Source organism: Paralichthys olivaceus, chromosome 10 (genome assembly GCF_024713975.1).
Source record: "Paralichthys olivaceus isolate ysfri-2021 chromosome 10, ASM2471397v2, whole genome shotgun sequence".
Lineage (NCBI taxonomy): Eukaryota > Metazoa > Chordata > Actinopteri > Pleuronectiformes > Paralichthyidae > Paralichthys > Paralichthys olivaceus.
In genome coordinates, this window is record NC_091102.1 from 4,374,820 (window position 1) to 4,393,820 (window position 19,001).

Genomic DNA, 19,001 nt, shown 5'->3' on the forward strand with positions numbered 1-19,001 from the left:
TATGAGAATGTATAAACTTTCTTGCTTTTTCAGAAAATATGAGCTTGAATTGATTATCTAATGTTATTTATATTATATTATCCAATCCATTTTCTATCGCTCATAATTTCTAAAGGGTCCTGGATGGATGGAGCATATATTATATTATATTATATTATATATTTGTGGTGGTCAATAATGAGTTTATGTGCATGTTTATAATAAACACTCGATGCCTTAGATTCTAGAACAATAAATACATTTATTCACGAAACTCATAATATTCAGTGTTTCTATTTAAAAAAAAAAAAAGCTTTTAATTGAATTCCAGTGCACACAGAGGAGTTCCTCTTATGTGTGTTATGTGCATAACATTTACTTTATGCAACATAAAGTGGATGAAACAATAGAAACACGTGTCTCTGTAACAACAATATAACGCAGATGTGGTTTGTACCAACACGACAGAGCAGGTGCGCATGCGCAGCACTGACAGCTAACTAGCGGGGCGCGCTGCACAGCTGATCCGAGCCGCGCTGGTTCTTCTCCGCGTTGTTTCATAGAAACGACCCAAGTGTCACACTTCACTCGGTGGTCACACGGAAGAGGTATCGTCAGAGCTAACTCGCACAAACATGGCGCTCGTCCTCGACACCTCTTCGCGTGCGTAAGGGAGCACGGCTGGCTGGCTGGCTAGCTAGGTAAAGTTGATAGCATCGAGGCTAGCTAGCTAAGTTACAGCGGATTCTCGCAAGCTGGCATCGACAGGACGTCGTCGCCGCCGCCGTCGTCGTCAGCAGCAGCCATGGGGATTCTGTTCACCAAGCTGTGGAGGCTTTTTAACCACCAAGGTAAGAACGGCGCGGTGTCATTTACCGCAAAGAAAGTTACCGAAGAGGGGGGAGACAGGGCAGCGGGGCTGGGTGTGCAGAGGAGAGGCCCCGCGGTGAGAGACACGGGTCTGCGGACACAGCTCCACACACACACACAGCAGCTAACACGCTCCATCACTGTGTCCGTCACTGTGTCCGTCACGGTCACTGACATGTTTCAGGACATGTGTGTAGTAACGTCGGTGGTTCACCCCGGACGAGTGTAGCTCCCTGCTAACTGTGCTAGCCGTCCCTGCGTTGGGTTGCTGCTGCTGCTGCTCGATTATTCATGCCCTGAGCATCGGAGCTGCAGGTCGGATGACACCACGTCGGTGTCCCCGGGGTTAGTGATATTAAAACCCGGTAAACAAACATTTCAACACGAGTGTTCACCCCGGTACTGTCACCGGGAGATGGCTGCCCGAGCAGAGAACCGCTGAAGGAAGCCACATCAGCAAAAATGCTCCGGGGAATGTACCGGTGGATGACTTCAGGGTGAGTCACTCCGACTTTGTACTACCAGAGTCTTATCGTACAGGTGACACGACATTCATTCATTAACCTGCCACAGTAATCACACTGTGCAGCTGTCGTGATTTCCGTCTGGATCACATGTGACACATGCTGGAGTCAGTCACATGTGAATAATAACAGTCCATCACAATCCAGACCTCACGCTGGATGTGGTGCACTGAAGTGTGCACAGTGAGAGTGCAAGACAGAAAGATTTACATGTCTAAAGATGAAAGCTGACACATATAATCAGTCACTGAGTCAACACAGCAACCAACCTTAGCTTGCTGCCTTTGTCTGCGTTATCTGACTCTTAATAGGGTTTTAAGATGCCACGATAAATTCTGGGGGATCGTGTCCCTCAATTTTTCCTCATTTGAAACTGATCGCCGTCATTGTGATTTAGATCTGCACATATGCTCATAAATACCAGTCCCCGTAAACATACCAGATTTTGTTTTGTCAAAATCCGCAGAACTCCGAGAGATCGTCACAGACGGGGGTTAACAACCTATTTCACAATGTTAAATTAAAGGGGAGGAATAATTAAACCTGAAGCAGATGATCAGTTTGTCAGTCAACACTAAACCAGCCTATATTATGCTACGGAAACCAAATGTATATGGATTCCCATCTTTTTTTAAATCCATTCCAGAGTCTAGTTTGAGACCAGAATTGATTAAATCGTGTTCGGATTTTGCAAAGTCATCCTTTTGTTAGGTCTTCTTTGAGCTCTGCTTCATCTTGCATCCATCCATCCTGTCACTGGACTCTGTGAGGCTTTTATTGTAACTCCTGGATCTGTCCCCAGCTGCACTCTAAAGTACCAGGATGTCTTCTTACCGTGACTGTCCCCAGCTGATTGATTGTATGCAGAGAAACAACAGAAGTTCATTCACAGTGAAGTAGACATGTGATAAGAAAAAAGAAAAAAAACCCACCGTCCTTTTTTCTAGTTTAACGTTAAAAGGCTTCAAGGCAATGTTATGTTAACTTGCTGATCTTAGGCTTGTTGTAAAGAGTTTCATGCTTCTGTCCCATTTATACTGCTCATGTTTATATAAGGCCCAGGACACTATCTCAGTCTATCCTACATATTATGCAACAGGTGGGATTAGGGTTGCAAAATTCCGGGAATTTTTCAAAGTTGGAAACTTTCTATGGGAATTAACGGGAATAAATCTGAAATTTACAAAATTTGAGGTTGGCCCTCAACAGGGAACTCAAATATAGTTGGGGAAAATATATTGTAGCATAATCTTGGCTAAAACAACCAGATTTACTTCACGTACACTCCTCAATCACATGCACATCTGATTTCAAGACTATTGAAGCCACACATTTGAGCCCGAGGACTATCTGAAGTCAAGTACGTTTTGATAATATTATGGGGTAAATATATTTGATATATAATAGTATTGATGTTTAACTTGGAAATATTAAAAATAGGTGCTGAATGTAAGCTACTTTTCATTTCATTGACCATTTAAGAGGCTAGCTTATTATGGTGGCGGTAGCGACCTCAAATGTGATGCTGTTTCTTCAGACTCCTGCAAGATGGTTTTCTGTAACCATACAAGAATTCATACATCAATTGTCAAATATTTTGAAGACCATTCCAGTTGTTTAGCCAAATATATTTCTGTTGAAATCTCATTGTTTTTAATTGTATTATTTTGCATGGATGTCTGCTTATGACAAAACAAAAATATTTACATTTATATTTGGATATGATCCAGTTTGTTTAAATTACCCCCAATTTACAGTTAATTCCCAATGATTCCCATAAATTCCCATAATTCCCATGGAAAGTTTCCAATTTGGAATATTTTCAAAATTCCCCACCTTAACTTCCCATGGAACATTTCTGGAAATTTACCGGAAATGTTCCGCTCCTTTGCAACCCTAGGTGGGATACACCCTATAGATAGTGGGATAGTCAGATCATCCTATCGTTACCCCATGGACTTGTCAATATATATATATATGCATGTATCACATGTGTATATGTTATTATTATTTACATATACCCGCATACAAACTATTATTTATTTACTGTTAATATTTAGAGGATTCACAATCCCTGTAAATCAGCAGAGGCTGGTGGAGTTTTCGGGGCCGATTGTAATAATGGGGAGTAAAACATTTTCAATAACATTATGTTTGGTAATATATATATATATATACACTCAAAGTAACCTTAAAAGTGAAACATAATTCTGAGCTGCAGACTGACTGCCAAGTGTCACAGGAAACACGTGCAGCCAATGTGCCACCTGCTTTCACATATGTTAACTGTCAATATGATAGTCTGCCTGCAAGCAGCTCCTGCATGACATTTCTTTAGATAAACAAGTTTTTTTTGTTTTCTGCTCCAGTTTCTTACAGTTTCACAAATTAACGTACGATTGATCTCAGTGTAGTCAACAACGAGTTAAGTTGCAGACACAACTTCTTGTCTTGACAGCTGCTATGTTTATTTTCAAGTAGGTAGTTAGGGCCCACATTTCCATCTTGTGAAATTCAGTGTGTTGCTGCTTTCGCTTCCTCAGCTTCAGTGAAGCTTTGTCACAGTTCAACTAACAGCTGTTGTTTAACTGTGGTAATGGATGTACTTCACAGGGCGGATACTTCTTTCTTCAGAGGGTTGTTTGCAGACAGATTTAATGTCGTTGACATTTCAAGGTGTACTTCGATCACGAAATATGAGGGAATTTTTGTATAAAGTGGGTTGATTTACAAATCAATCAAGTATCATGAATATTGAAGAATTGTTGTCAATTTTTCACTTTATTTATGAATCTGACTCATAACACACTGTATGAAAAAGACCAATCAACTGATATTTCCCAGTCTTTGATATTACTGCATATACGCTCTCTGTAAAACACCTTTTTATTGTTTTAGAGAGGATGATGCAGAAAAACTGCTCCCTGTAGTGTTTGTGTGTTTGCTCCTCATGGATCAGCAGGTTATGCAAACAGTAGAATAATTAGTTGCATTGCTGTAGTGCTGGTATGACTATAATTAGCCTAAAAAAACAAGGTTTTCTTGGACATTTTTAAACATCAACGAATTGAAATTCCTCCAACATGAGGTCTTAAAAACAAACTGTTGTATTTCAATATATTTGAGAACTTATATCCTGAAGTTAACAAACTGGAAAAACTACTGAATGGTTTTAGGACAACACCCTGTCGTCGGTGTTGACGTGTAAAGCCATTAGTAGCAGGAGACAAAAACGTCCTTAGTGTGCATTTCCTTGTGTATTTGTTGTGGAATGTTTGGGGTTTTCCACACATGAAGACAATTCTGACAAACTTTGGTTTCCACTCTGGTCTTCATCTGTTACTGTGGTTTTCACAAGATCTTTAACTTGACAATGTCATTTATTTTTATTTTTTAAAGAATAGATAGTATGTCTGCCATTAGTCTGGCCGATACCGCCGCACCATTGTGATGTTGCATGAAATCATGGTCGCCCACATTTTCTTAATACGTGGCTAGTGTGACACGCCCCCTAACAAAGCCAGGTAAAGCGACCAATCAGAGCAGACTGTGCTTTAAAGACCAGGGGCTAAAACCAAGTGTTTCAGACAGAGTTCTTCTCATTGTCTCGTCACTTCAGTGTATCAACAGAGAGACAGAAATGAATCCTGTTTGTCTTCTCTGCATTTGAGAGAGAGGAAATCTTCGTACACCATCTCTACAGCCGCTTCTGTTTTCAGCCTTAATGCAGAAGCTTGCTAAAGACCACCCACTAACTCATCTGTAGCTGTGAAAGTACACCATTCACAGCACCACAGTGTCTCAGCGACGCTTGACGTGTGAAACTACACAATTTGCCACTGAAAGATGGTGCGCAACACAAAAAGGGCTGTTGTTTGACTCACTCGACGCAGTTCCACATCAGAAAACATCTTTTTTTTTTTTTTTTTTAAACAGTTTACTCGGCTGAGTTTACATAAGAGTCACCAGCACTGAGCCCACATGTTGATGTCACTGTAAGCTCTGAATTCTTTGTCTTCTTTTGCCTTTCAGAGCACAAAGTTATTATCGTTGGCCTTGACAATGCCGGCAAGACCACAATTCTTTACCAGTTGTAAGTATACAAACATTGTGATTTCAGTGAACGTCTTTATATTTGTCCTCACAGTAAATAAATGAGAAGTTTTCTTGTGTTACCAACAACCACATGTTTTTTCTTCATTGTATAGTTCTATGAACGAGGTGGTACACACCTCTCCTACGATTGGTAGTAACGTGGAGGAGATTGTGGTAAACAACACTCATTTCCTGATGTGGGACATTGGAGGCCAGGAGTCCCTTAGGTCTTCGTGGAACACATACTACACAAACACAGAGGTAACGATAGTATAGCTTATGTTGACATATTGCCAGTGAAAAATAACTTTGCTTGTGGCATTCTACAGTTTAGAATTGCTAGAGTAGATAAAATCACTACTGAGTGTCCAATTTTCTACAATAATGTCGAAATAGATGTGCTCAGAAAATCCACGAATACACATTTGAATCCAAACTTGGCCTCGGTCCAGACCAAGGTCAGACAAAGTTGACATGCTGTGATTTTATTGTGTTTTATTTCTCTCCATCTTTTCTGACCAGTTTGTAATTGTGGTGGTCGACAGCACGGACAGAGAAAGGATCTCTGTGACTAAAGACGAACTCTACAGAATGTTAGCACACGAAGTGAGTGCCACAAAAAAGTGATGGTGATACTTGTAAATATTTCATTACAGGCATTGATGTGAATGTCCACAGATTGTTTCACTCATTAATATCAAGAGTACAACAGTGTCTTTACCACACTTCATTGAATCATCTTTTATAGATGTACATTGTTAGAGGTCTTAGGGGTAGACAAGTAATTTAATACCGACTGTTAAGAGAAAATGTTTATCTCTGATTTATCAGCCAAACCTTTTTCAAAGGGGACATATTAAACTGACTGCAGTGATTTAAGCCACTAACAGAGCTCAAAAAAGAACATAACAATAAAAATGTTATTTGTAAAAACATTTTATGTTAGATTATTCTCACATTTTGTTTTTTAAATGAAGCATAAATCTCAGCAGATTCAAGTTATTTTAAATGCTATGAAAATGTATATAACCCACATTTTAATGCCTGTCATACTGTTCGACAGGACTTAATACGAAGACTAACAGTATTACCAAGATGTTTTCTGATTGAGATTCTTTTCATGTGCTCAAACATAACAGTAAAAATCAACTCACAATGTTTATGTGGCTCTTAAAATATAACACAGTGTTCAGAGAAAAATCCAGAAATCTTCATATCATCATAACAGCCCACATCAACACACCATTTTCTCTCCAATGTTATTATCCTCATGTTGCCTTTCTTACCCCTCTCCTTATTTGACGTCTCTTATCCGCCCCTCCAGGATTTAAGAAAGGCGGGGCTGTTGATCTTTGCCAACAAGCAGGATGTGAAAGGCTGCATGTCTGTGGCCGAGATCTCCCAGAGCCTCCAGCTTACCTCCGTCAAAGACCACCAGTGGCACATCCAGGCCTGCTGCGCGCTCACTGGAGAGGGGTCAGAACCGCATTTAATACTCACTTTATATTAGACTTCAGTCGTAAAAGAACACACAGAGCTTTTGTTTTAACGCTTGTCCATGTTCTGCTCCCTCTCTCTTCCACATCCCCATTCCTCTCCACCACTCCCAATGTCTCGTTCACCTCCAGGTTGTGCCAGGGACTTGAGTGGATGATGTCACGGCTGCGTGTGAGATGATGACCTTTGACTCTGATTAGGAGCGCGCCCTTGCTCTCTCTTTCTCTCTCTCTGCCTCCAGACAGGAGCTTGAAAATGAGGATGAGGGTGAGGTCAGTTGATGGATGGCCCTCTCTCCTCTTTCCTGTGAAGCTGACGTGGGCAGGCCGCTGCCAGGACGTTACACTCTTCTGTGATAATTTATTTTACAAAAGACGTTTGAACTCTGAACAAAAAAAAAAAAGAACATGACCTTTCCAGAAGGACACTGGACGGCAAAAGAGACTCAAATTATTTAAATTTCTGCACGGTTTTCTTTTAAGAGAAACACAGAGGTCAGCAAAGTGTCTGACTTTGAACTCTTTGGACTTATTCTTCAGCTGTGTGCAAGTTCAGCCCTTGGTGGCCTTTCAGTATTGCCGGACTGGCTGTGGCGATTTTAATCGCCCCCTCCCCCCCGTGTGTGTACAGTCCAGTATTCTCTTTTAACGTGGTGCCTGGCGAAGAATGTTCAAGTGATGATGGTTGATGGTGACTGAAACATGCAGAATGGAGGGAAAAATCACACAATGCCCTCTGCCTTTCAGTCCCTATGAATAATCGGTGAAATAAAGTGTTTTTATCTGTTTCAGTTGAATTGTATTGCATCATGAATGTGTGTTTCTTTCAGGTGGCTCCTTTGACTGTCTCCTTTCTTCTGTATCGATGACTTATCTCTTGGGACAATTTTAAATGATGTGGAGGTACATGTTTGTAACTTCAGTTATTCTGTTTCTAGTCCAGAGAGAGAGACAGCAGTAAGTCAGCAGAGGTGGAGGGAAGACGAGACCAGGTCCAGAATGTGAGCGGTGCACAGTGAGTGGGTTAGAGGAGAAAACAGCAGAATAATGAGGACTGTGCACAGAGCTCTCATGTGTTCAATATGTTCAAATGAATGAGAACACAGATGCTAGGATTTGTTTGAGAAGTGGTATTCTACACATCAGCTGAAATTGCACAGCTCTGCAAGAAACCACCATTCCACTTTTGACACATCACATGCTTTGTTCTTCTTTCATTTCACTTTCGTTGCAGCTCTTTATTCTCCTCTGTTTTAACTAGGAGTAACAGTCGGCCCCTGAACAGCTTTAAATGTAATCCTACACGTTTTATGTGTAGTTTTTACTAGTCTTAATATTGGCTTGGGTTTATTATCATTGATCGGTTTCAGATTATATGAAAACATTAATCAGTATGTTTGACTGTAACATAAGTAACAAGCTCAGTGAACGCTGCAGCTCTTCTGGGCTTTTTAATCCCTTTTAGCTCATAGTTTTAGTTTTATAGCACAATTACTCTGTGGCTCAGCCTTTAATGGACAGAACTGCTTTAAGGGTAAAAACGTGAACAATTGAACGCTGCTGTGATATTTTAGAAATGTTTTGTAACGACAACTGAGCGGCCTCCATCTGCTAATAACATAAATGCCACAAGATCTCCTGAGATCTCCTGAGAATTTCTCATGATTGGACCTTTATTGGGTCAAATATTGTGAATTCTTGCCTTTTTCTCTCGTCTATTTAAAACTTCAATCCTATGCATTTTTTACCAGGTATCATGTAATTTTTCTTAAAGCACAAAACGTACTAAACTGGGTCTCATGTTTCATATTGATTTTTAGACATGTTTCTAGCTACCAGGTTCTATCCATCAGTCATTGTTTCATGTTTTGTTTTTTTTCAGGTAGTGCACCAGGTAAGTCAAACCCAAATAATACCTGAAGGCTTAACTATAACACTGATGTTAACTCAGGACGGAACAATTTATCCTCATGATCGTAATTCTGCTCGCAAATAAACTAACCAACAACCTGACAAGCAAGATAACCTCCCTGACAGAGAAGTGATTAGGTACATAATGAATTAATTATCATGAGTAATTGAAATACGGAACATTATATATCCAATAACACCACTCCACAGTGTGGGGTCGGAGACCTGAGTGTGGATTATTGTGATATCACCTCAAAAAGATGTAAACTGAGCTTTTCCTTGGATTGTTTTTACAGATCTAATGTTCTGTTAAACAATTAGGTTGAGACGATTAAGACGATTTATCATATCTATCCAAAGTCAAATAAAACAATAAATTATTATCTAATGATTATTTAAATATAGACCAGCTCTTGCTTACATTACAACATTGACCAAACCAAGATGTCACTTGCCTCTTGCGGCGCTACAAAGGTCAGGACAGACGTGTGTTCTTACGAAGTCATTCTGTGGCTGATAAAGTGGATTCATTTTAGGCCTCTTACCTCACTAGATTTCATTGTTTTGATGTTGGTGCGCTAAAATTGACTGTTGGCAGTGTTTATGTTGTGGTTGTCTTTCCACCAGCTGTTGTGTTGTAGTCTCACTGGTCATCAGTCATTTTTTCCAGTGACCAAGCATCATGTAGCCCCCCCCCTCCTTGGATGTCCTTGGCATTGGGAAGTCGTTATTTTGTCTTTTAGAATCATTAAAAGTCTCTGATACCTTTCACATAAGGAATAAAGTGCATCAAAGCTTTCCTCATCCTGACAGATCTGTTCCACCTATTCAACGTTTAATATTGTATTCTAAAATAGTAAAATAATTAGTTTGCCTCTCTGTTACCATAGATTTTTTTTGGTGCAATATGTAGTATATTCGGTATAACTCACCATTTACAACATGACTACTTCTTCAGATTTGCAGATTCGATGAGATCAGAACTGCAGTGATGTTAATGAAGACCGAGCGGCAGTCATCCAGGGCCTCACAGAACAGACGGACACTTCCCAGAGGGTGAGAGAGAGAGACATTCAGCTGCTGCTGTCCGTCTCTGTCCCCGGTCAGCACCCGGCCTCTGGCACAAAGAGTGAGAGTCGAGCTATGACACACCAGAGCGATAGAAGCACATGATTTTAAGTGAGGAAACGAACATATGGTTCATTTTTCATCGTGAAAGTTCAAGTTCTGTGTCACCTATCCACGTCCTCATAGTTGATGACAGTTGCATCTTTAGTTTTAGTCCTAAACCGTGTGAAATCAATTGTATGTAATCTGGAAATACTTTTTATGCGCTCATATCCTCAGTATACTCAACATGACATGAAGTGAATATATGTATAGGATAGCAGCTACAGCTGACCCGCAAGTGGCAGTCAAAGTGTTAAATGGTTTTGTTAACATGCAAGAGAAGGAAGTTTAAATTTAATTGTTGAGGCTAAAAACTGCACAGTACATTAGCGCCTCTGTCCTAAGTGGTCAAAATGTATCAGATATCCTCAATCTTCATTCCAAACGAATGTCAAGACTTGCCCAGGTTGGCTCATTATTCATTTACTGGCTCTATCCCGTGTCCATGGGGCTTTGGCGATTCATCAGACTTCAGTTTGACAGACACAGTCATGTTTTCAGATATTGTGGTTCCTACTCCTTGGGGCATAGACTTTTTTTCTCTCACAGATCTTGTGTTTGACGTTGACCTGATCCTGAGGATCGAGGCAGCTCAGGGTTTAGCTAACAGATGACCTCAACAGATCTGGCACTCAGATCCCTGACAGGCCCTCAGTTAACCCTCACTACCTCAAACCTGTATTATAACCCGAGGTAAAGCAACATACCTCCAAACATGTCATGTCAACAAGACAACCGTTCTATACCCATTGGCACAGAGTGGTACTGTTGCAGTTGGGGGGGTCTACTTTTGTTTTCTTGAGACCCCCACCACGCGTGCCCCACTGCTTCCTTAATAACTGTACCGCTGATGCATTAGCCTCGACAGGTGCTCTTTTCTGAAAGGATCACATAGGTATATTTAGATTTTGAAACTTGAGAGCGCCGCCCTGTGATTGGCTGTGTCGGCCACATGATAACCTGGGTAGAAACTGCAGCTGTGTGCTGTAGCCCAGCGTTTCTCTGGAGGGAAGCTGGGGAGGCTTTGGCGACTTGGAAGTTTGGAACTTTAAATTTACTGGTAAGCAAAGAAAAGGGGGAAAAAAAATCACAAAAATACACCTTCTCTTCACCCTGCATGGTTTTCCATCTGCTGGGACTTCCATCACCTCCATCCCCTGCCCCCTCTGGATCAAGGTGGATAACCGACAGAGGGATTCGGACCGTGAAGGCTCTGCTGCACGTTGAAGGAGTTACCAAACAATTCCGACCTGCAAGACTGAAGCAAGACCAGACCGGGCCTACGTTTGGATGTATCTGACATGAAGGCGGCAGCCCGGCCTTTCTCTTTTCTTTTCAAAATCTCGGCACCATCCTGCTTATTCTGACCTTGTTCCTCATCTTCTCCACTTGTTTCTCTTGTGTTTATGGAGAAACGTATATTTTCATTTTAAAGAGAAGGTAATCGAGTGCTAAAAAAAGGTAGTTAGTGTGCCATCCTATATTTAACCTGCAGCCTCAGAAGGCATTGCATCTCCATTTGCTAAACGGAGTCAGCCAATCGGGCTGCGGCATTGGCTTACATGTCAAATAGCTGAAGCACTGTTGGGCAGCTGTCGCCAACCTTCAGCTCGGAGGCACAGTTCTCTGAGCTCTGTTGTGGCAAGTGAAGGAGGAGGGGCCGGCTGTCGCACATTCAAAGACAGAGGCCTGTTATACTGACATCAGTGTCTCACCTTCCTAATCTGCCCTTCTCCCTTTGTAGTTTCTAATCAACACTTGTGTTTCACATATCTTTTATTACTTTGTTTAGGATTCGGGCAAATCACAAAGTCGGGACTATCAGTTTCAGACCCTAGTGGAGGTCAAGTGAGGCCTCCTTACTGTCAGGAAATACTGCGGGAATCTTTTACTGGTATGGCATGCTCCTTGGTTATACATCAGTATGTTTAAGTTATATTTTTTATGGCCTGTATTTGCTGTTTATTATTCCTCTTTGGTTTCGATGGGGATTGTTATCAGCTTTCTAAGGTGCAGTTGACCCTTTGCTCTCTTATCCTGCTATGTGCACTTGAAATTTTAAAATTGTATTGAGTGCCACGGGTGAAGTTCCCCGCTAGATATATGCTTTGCAGCTTATGAGGCCAAAATGTGTTCACTCAGAGTTTCAATAAATGCCTCAAAATGTCATTTGTTTTTTTGTAGAACCTCTAAAACCGTCCCAAAATGACGGAGGTTGTGGAGGAATATGAGGAATTTGAGGAGGAGGAGGAGGAAGAGGAGGAATATGAGGAGGAGATTGTGGAAGAGGTAAGTCGACATCTCACTGGATATTGCACATTTATTGTGAAATGCAAGACTACTGTAGTTTTATTGCTACATTTAATTTGATTGGCTCCAGCCCAAATATGACCCAACCTGAGATATAATTTTATCTGAAGGAGTCGATTAAAGTTGATTACTGGAGCTGCAGGTACAGACCTAGTACGACTGAGGTCCAGTTTATAACTATGAATAGTTAAGTTAGTGACGATACCCGCTCCAGTCAGCAGTTTGTGGAAGCAGTCATTCGCGTCTACTGGATCCGGTTTCAGGCAGACACTTTCCGATGGCCTGGTCACCAACTAAATATAAAAACAATTTAAAATTGAAGATTTTACCAGTTTCCTTTTGAAAGTTCGATACCTAACATTAGGCCCTATGACAGACAGACCTTCAGTCATATTATTAATGCCATGAAGTGACGTAATCAATACCTAGCTGTCGGATGCATACGGTTACATACAAGTTGGAGATGTGCCAGTTTCAGGACGTTTTATTTTGCCTGAATTGACCTGTTGAAACAACCATCACATGATTTTTTCCCAGTGATAATCTGATCAAACCTCATACCTCTGAGATTTCAGGATGTTGTTTTATGCTGTATTTTGTTTAAAAATTCTTCTGAGGTCTCCGTGTCAGTGTCCAATGGAAGAGTGAAAACAGAAGGCTAACAGTTTAATCCCTTATTTCCTGGTGAAATAGGATTAAGGCTAGCCTCGTATTTTTCCATACTTATTATTGCTCATATCTTATAGGGGAGTCTGAATGATTTTTATTAACATATATAACCATCAACCAGTTATTATTTAACTCCCGTATAACATATCAGCTGTCTCAAATAGATTTACCATCTTTACTGTAAAGATGTAAATCATCTGGGAGGCGGGAGGTCGATCGATGCCCATAAAAAACAATACACTCTGATTTCACTAGCACTTTCATCTACACTGTGGAGAAATGTTGCATTTTTCTGAATAAATAGTGAGACGGCTTCTTATTTAATCTACAGAATGGGGAGAAACATAGTGTGGTGCAGGTCAGATACAGCTGAAGAATTAAGACCCTGTTAATAATGATTATAGTTTATTTATTTATACATTTTTGTTGTTTTTAAAATTTCTATTTATTATGATCTGTATCATCTTTATATTAACTTAAAAAATGACTTTAAGGCCTCAGGTCATTAAGGGGTGGAGTGTAGAGTTCTCTGTCTGGCATTCAGACAAATTTAGAAGTGGACATCTATGGCACATTGGCAAAGGGATGGAGTGGAGGGAGAAGTAAAGAGAGAAAGCAGGAGAGAGACTGAGACGAGTCCCTGCGCTGTAAATCACACTCTGAGCGTCCCAGTGCAAGAAATTTGCTTAGGAGGGGAGTATGCATGGAAAAAAACGAACCGAAATTGGATAGAGATTGTTTTTGAATTGGTTTTCTAGGGATGAACACAGTCAGAAATGATTTAAACCTCCTATGGTTCTCTCCTGTCTGATAGATTCAGATAATGTAGCCTCTTACAAATGTTGATTAAAATAATTGAGATGTTCTTTCTCTCAGCTCTGGTTGTTTCTTACATTTGTGGTATATTTGATCTCATTGATTATTGGTCAACTCCCACAGTCACTTGGCTCGTAATCGTAAAAGTTTCACTGTGGTATGGCCCAAGCAGAGGGAAGAGTAATTCAGACAGGCGGAAAGTTAGACGTGCTATTCATGGAGTAGTAAGTTATGTGTGGGAACACTGTCGGCCACTGTAGCCTGAGGTGCTTGATTAGAAAAGCACCTTTCCTTGTACTTTCTGAAATACAATACAAAATATTGTTATTACTATTTCTGGGTATCTCACTTTGAAATTTCTCCCTCTACTTTAGTACAAAGAAGGTGAATGAAAGTTTAAACTGTCATTTAAAGTTTTCCACCAAGGCCATGAATTCAATCAAATGGCACAAATAAAAATAAATAAAATTGGCTCCTTTGTTTTTGCATGAGCCTGCTCAGGGTCAGACAAACAGATGAACTAGATCCAGATTTAAATTTAGATCCACGTTAAATACACACATCAAGAATATCTATCGGACAGACAAAAAACTAAACACTGACGAAGAAAGGTAAAAAAAATCTTACTTGAAACAGTATAATTGTTACTGAGGATAATCCACATAAATAACTAAAAGTTCTGATTATTAATCAACAGGGAAAAAAATCTTGAACTTCAAATTACTTTTATATTTTGTAATGAATGCTGCAACCAGCACCGATAGAGTTGTAGTCACCTCCTTTGTATTGAAGTGAAGGGAGAAATCCCACAGAAGCATTTGTTAAAATGTGTTGAAACAAACCTAAACTGTCTGCATGATTCGATATCACCAGAGGTAAAGGTTAGGGAAATATATTTTTTGTAATCCATTAAACCCAAGAGAGCTTTATTTGAACAGGCGTGGAGATTATGAAGCTGTTTCATCAGGTTGTGTTCTGCTCTGGGCTGCAGCAAGCGATTACAATGGGCTGTGAAACAACTAATAAGAATAGAACTATTGTCACGTGAGTGTGTGGTGTTTATAGACTTGATCAGGGGATCAGAGCTCTCAGGCTATTAATGTTTCTCTTTCCTCTGTAGAATACAGTCTTAATTAGACTGTAGGTATAATTACAGAATAATCTCTCAGAGGATTTAATCTTTGTTTCAGCGACAATTTAAATTGAGAATGAATGACAGGTTAGAATAAAAGTCCCTCATGACAATGCTTTCGTGCAGTTGACGTTCTGTTTGAGGAGATTAGACCGAGCAGTTAAATGTGATGCGGTGTGAAGTGAGTTCCTACTTGTTATAACGGAAGTGATAATTAAAGAACACCAGAGCTGTGGAAATTTCACCCTCAATCCAATAGAAATACTGTGATGTTTCTCCCGATACTTGTTGTGGCAGTTTTGAAACCCCAGAGTGTGTCCTATATTTGTAGTATGTTGAGCAGACAACAGCGTCGACTGTGACTGAGCACAGCACTCAGTTCCTACAGGTAAAGCACCTCCTCCCAAGGTTCAAACTGTGCAGGGTACCGTCTCTTGTCTTGATACATGGTGCATCCCATCTTTGACTGCATGCCTATTTCATTCATGGGAAGACATTGCGTCTTTGGCCCCGGGAGCTTTTTGCATCAAAGCATTTTTCATTTAAAGCCTTTAAAGATAGAAATCAGTAAAAACTGTGCATGGATCTTTTTATCAGTTGATAATTGAATCTTGTATCCATAGTTCAACATGACCTCCAAGAAGAAATATCAGTTTTTTGGGTAGTTAATGGCTTCTTACAGTTTTGTTAACTGTGGCTACACTGCTCTGTTCACTGTAACACATGAATACATGTTGCTCAGCCTAACATTGCATGCAGCACTATATACGCTTATGGAAAGTCTAGGTTAAACTTTGTATGGAGCTTTTCTCGGCTTGGTTTTGTCTGTTCTTCAGTCTTCATCCTTCATCTGGCATTAACTTAGTCCACGATAAGGTATTCTTCTCATTGACTTCCATATAGAAATATGCTTTATTCATATCCCTCTTTTATCCCTTGAACCAAGTCAGTCGAAGGTGATTAAATAGAATAACATATAAACTTCTGACTCACACAAATTGAATCGGTAAGTTTTCTCTTCACTTTGACAATTTCAGATCATTGTTAAATCAACAAATTGTCATCAGTTCCAATATCGCTTAAGTGATTAGTTCAGTTAAATGATCAACGAGTCCTTGCAAGTGTCTTTTATGACTGGCTTGTTGTAAGTGAATGTTTTTATGTCCTTGCCTGTGTTTTTTGAAATCATGGAACCTTTTTTTTTTTTTACGTTGGATGATTAATCGTGGTCCTGCTCTGTTCTGCTTCAGTCTGGCTTGCCCACCAGGAAAGTCAGGAAGAGGGTCAAGGTGGATACTTCCAAGTTCATGACTCCGTACCTGGCTCACAGCCAGAAGATGCTGGAGCAGTACAGCCACGTAAGAATCAAGTTTGAGCTCTGGCACGAATTGAGTGGCCAACCATTGTCTGCTTTAACTGAGAAAAAGATCAGATAATCCCTTTTTTAAGTGGCTGCAGAGTGTATAATGACTATTTTGCTTAAATCAATGTTTGTTTTACAGAACAAGTACCGGCATGCGTATGACTTGTCCCGAGGCACTCCTCCTTCCATCATCACTGACAGCCCTGAGCTGATTCGCATCAGGAAGGCCCAGGAGCAGCTGAGTGAGGTAACACTGATGCCTGTGGTGATAGTGTCCCACAAATGATGTTGTCTAAAGTTCAGGGATGAGGGTTGTAAAGTTATTGTAAATGAATCAATCCTATAGGACAAAATTCATATTGACTTTGGGTAAATGAAATATAGGATTATGGAAAACTGAATACCTCAAACCAGAATTTAACTTGTTCTTGTCAAGAATAATACGAATTTGAAACGTTTCATCATCAGGTTAAATACCGCATGGAGGGAAATAAGTCTCGTACAACTAGTATGTACGATGGAGAGGCCAGAGAGATTGCCCACGTCAAGCATGTATCTGACCTGATCAGCAAGGTGAGTTACCTGAAAACACTAAACAAATTAAATGAATCTGTTTTCTGTTGACTGTGTAACACCATTGCTGTTTATCTCTTCTAGGTTCTGTACAGGCAGAAGTGGGATGAGACGAAGGATCGGTACCTGCTGCCTCCTGATGCTCCTGAGCTCGTTCTGGCTGTGAAGAATGCTGCCAACTACAGCAAAGTGAGTATTCAAGCGTCTACATTTCATGTCGTAAAAAGAATAAAAACTCATCTCATGATTAAACATAAGTATCTGCCTAAATATTTTACACACATTGACTAAATAACGTCTTTGAACTTTGTTCAGAAACTGTACACCGAGGCCTGGGACGAAGAGAAGACCATGTTCTACCCGTACAGTGACAGCCCAGAGCTGCGCAGGGTGGCCAAGGCTCAGGAGGTCCTCAGCGATGTAAGTTCGATTCACAACTCAGCATACAATTATATTTCAAATCTATATGTGGTTAAATATTTAGACACAATAGAACTTTGTGAGTGTGATAGGTTTGCTTTTATTCGGTGCCTGCTCCCATTTCAATATCTCTGATTGGACGAGGCCATAGAGATCAATGATGCAAATCAATGAGCAGGTTTGCGGTGATGGAATCAAAGAGCTAGTGTTTTCTCGCTGAACACACACATTCCAATCTCTGAGCAGTTTGTTTTCCACAGCCCTTCAAGATGTATATTATATTATCATGCTGTTTTTCATTTGACTAAATAACAAAAAACCCGAAATACAAACTTGTACCACAAAGACATTTTTCTGTGAGTGTGATTTGGTGATATTTGTGTATTTGTACTGCTTCATGACAATGTAGATTATCTGACACGTCGTTTATTCCATAAAAAGGGAGTTGACAGTTGTCTTGGATTGATGTGAGACCATTCTTATTGTGTTTGTGTCTTACTTCTCAATAAATCAGTTCATGTCTTACAGTGACCTGGCCATCAATCCCACAGGCGAGCACGTTTTCCCTGCCCTGTATTCTCTCTTTTTCAGGGTCCATTAGTTTGTGCTGAGTCAAATGTATCATATTAAGCTTTTTCCATTCACGGTACAGGCAATTAAAACGGCCATTTGTGTCCCTCCTCTTTGGACACAATTGCTGATGTAGTGAAGTCCCCATTCAATGCAGATGCTATTTGTGCTCTAGGGTCAGCTATTGATGTTGAAGAATTAACCACCTCAGTAAATTTTACCTCCTGCCGTCCTCTCCTGCAGATTCACTACAAGAAGGGTCACGATCAGCGCAAGGCCAAGTACACCTCCCTGGCTGATCCTCCGGAAGTGGAGCTGGCCAGGAGAGTGAACAACCAGCGCAGTGATGTAAGCGGAACAATCCTATAACCTCGTTTATGTGAAACACAAGAAGATAGAAGTAGATAAAGTGATGAATTTAGCCTCTTTGTAATATTGAGTCCAGTGAGCTTTACTCACACAAGTTGAGCAATATTCAGTATGAGATGTTAAACGGAATACTGTGCATACATAGTTTTATCTTAATGACGACTAAAATATGTTTGAGAGGCTCAAACCTTAATTTTGCACAGTGCACTAACATGAATCATGGTCTTCAGAGACCAACCAACCCTAAGTCACTGTTAAGGATAACTGACCATCTGCTCTCTGGATGAGGTGTTTTATGCAGTAGCATTATCCAAAATATCCTCTACACAGTAATCTACAGTAAGTTCTTCAATATACATCTAACGTTGATTGTTATTTGTTTCCTTCAGCTCAAGTACAAGGAAGATTACAACAAAAATGTGAAGGGTCAATGGTGTGAGACTCCCTACTTCGACGTGGCCACTGCCAGGGTGGCGATGGACAACTTTAGCAATGTAACGGCTTACTATTAGAAAAGAGACCAGATTTTCAGAGTATTGTATTTCTGATTCTAACTATCAATCGCATTTCTTTACAGAGAAAATACACGCAAGAATTTGAGGATATAAAAGACCAAATTTATTTCATGCAAACCGACACGCCGGTGTACGACACAAACAAGAAGGCTCGCATTGCTGCTAGTGAGGTAGGTCCACACACACACACACACACACACACACACACGCACACTAGCG

The 19,001-nt window shown here is 40.3% G+C and overlaps 2 protein-coding genes across 33 annotated transcripts in view; both read left to right on the plus strand.

Annotated features, from left to right (window-relative positions):
* The first annotated feature begins 437 nt into the window (after positions 1-437).
* arl5a (ADP-ribosylation factor-like 5A) lies at positions 438-7,761 on the plus strand. Its single transcript, XM_020100748.2, has 6 exons — positions 438-830; positions 5,406-5,466; positions 5,582-5,729; positions 5,991-6,074; positions 6,793-6,944; positions 7,097-7,761. The coding sequence occupies exons 1-6, from the start codon at positions 785-787 to the stop codon at positions 7,143-7,145; spliced, it is 540 nt and encodes a 179-aa protein (XP_019956307.1). The 5' UTR covers positions 438-784; the 3' UTR covers positions 7,146-7,761.
* Positions 7,762-10,974: 3,213 nt separating this feature from the next.
* Positions 10,975-19,001, plus strand: part of neb (nebulin) — a 52,853-nt gene continuing 44,826 nt past the window's right edge. For 29 of the 32 annotated variants that reach the window (XM_069533427.1, XM_069533431.1, XM_069533425.1 and 26 more), the window contains exons 1-11: positions 10,975-11,105; positions 12,230-12,334; positions 15,304-15,360; positions 16,223-16,330; positions 16,475-16,582; positions 16,804-16,908; positions 16,993-17,097; positions 17,224-17,328; positions 18,142-18,246; positions 18,657-18,761; positions 18,845-18,952. In XM_069533427.1, the coding sequence (XP_069389528.1) occupies positions 12,251-12,334; positions 15,304-15,360; positions 16,223-16,330; positions 16,475-16,582; positions 16,804-16,908; positions 16,993-17,097; positions 17,224-17,328; positions 18,142-18,246; positions 18,657-18,761; positions 18,845-18,952 (990 nt within the window). In that variant the 5' untranslated portion in view covers positions 10,975-11,105; positions 12,230-12,250. Of the gene's footprint in view, positions 11,106-11,837; positions 11,940-12,229; positions 12,335-15,303; positions 15,361-16,222; positions 16,331-16,474; positions 16,583-16,803; positions 16,909-16,992; positions 17,098-17,223; positions 17,329-18,141; positions 18,247-18,656; positions 18,762-18,844; positions 18,953-19,001 lie in introns of all 32 variants that reach the window. The other 3 variants (XM_069533426.1, XM_069533429.1, XM_069533428.1) reach the window with 3 other exon arrangements.

What these genes read in the sequence shown, in the direction of transcription:
- arl5a (XM_020100748.2), top strand. Translation starts at nt 785, where the DNA reads ATGGGGATTCTGTTCACCAAGCTGTGGAGGCTTTTTAACCACCAAG. An exon ending in CATACTACACAAACACAGAG is followed by an intron (nt 5,730 to 5,990) that starts GTAACGATAGTA and finishes TTTTCTGACCAG; the next exon opens with TTTGTAATTGTGGTGGTCGA. An exon ending in TGCGCGCTCACTGGAGAGGG is followed by an intron (nt 6,945 to 7,096) that starts GTCAGAACCGCA and finishes GTTCACCTCCAG; the next exon opens with GTTGTGCCAGGGACTTGAGT.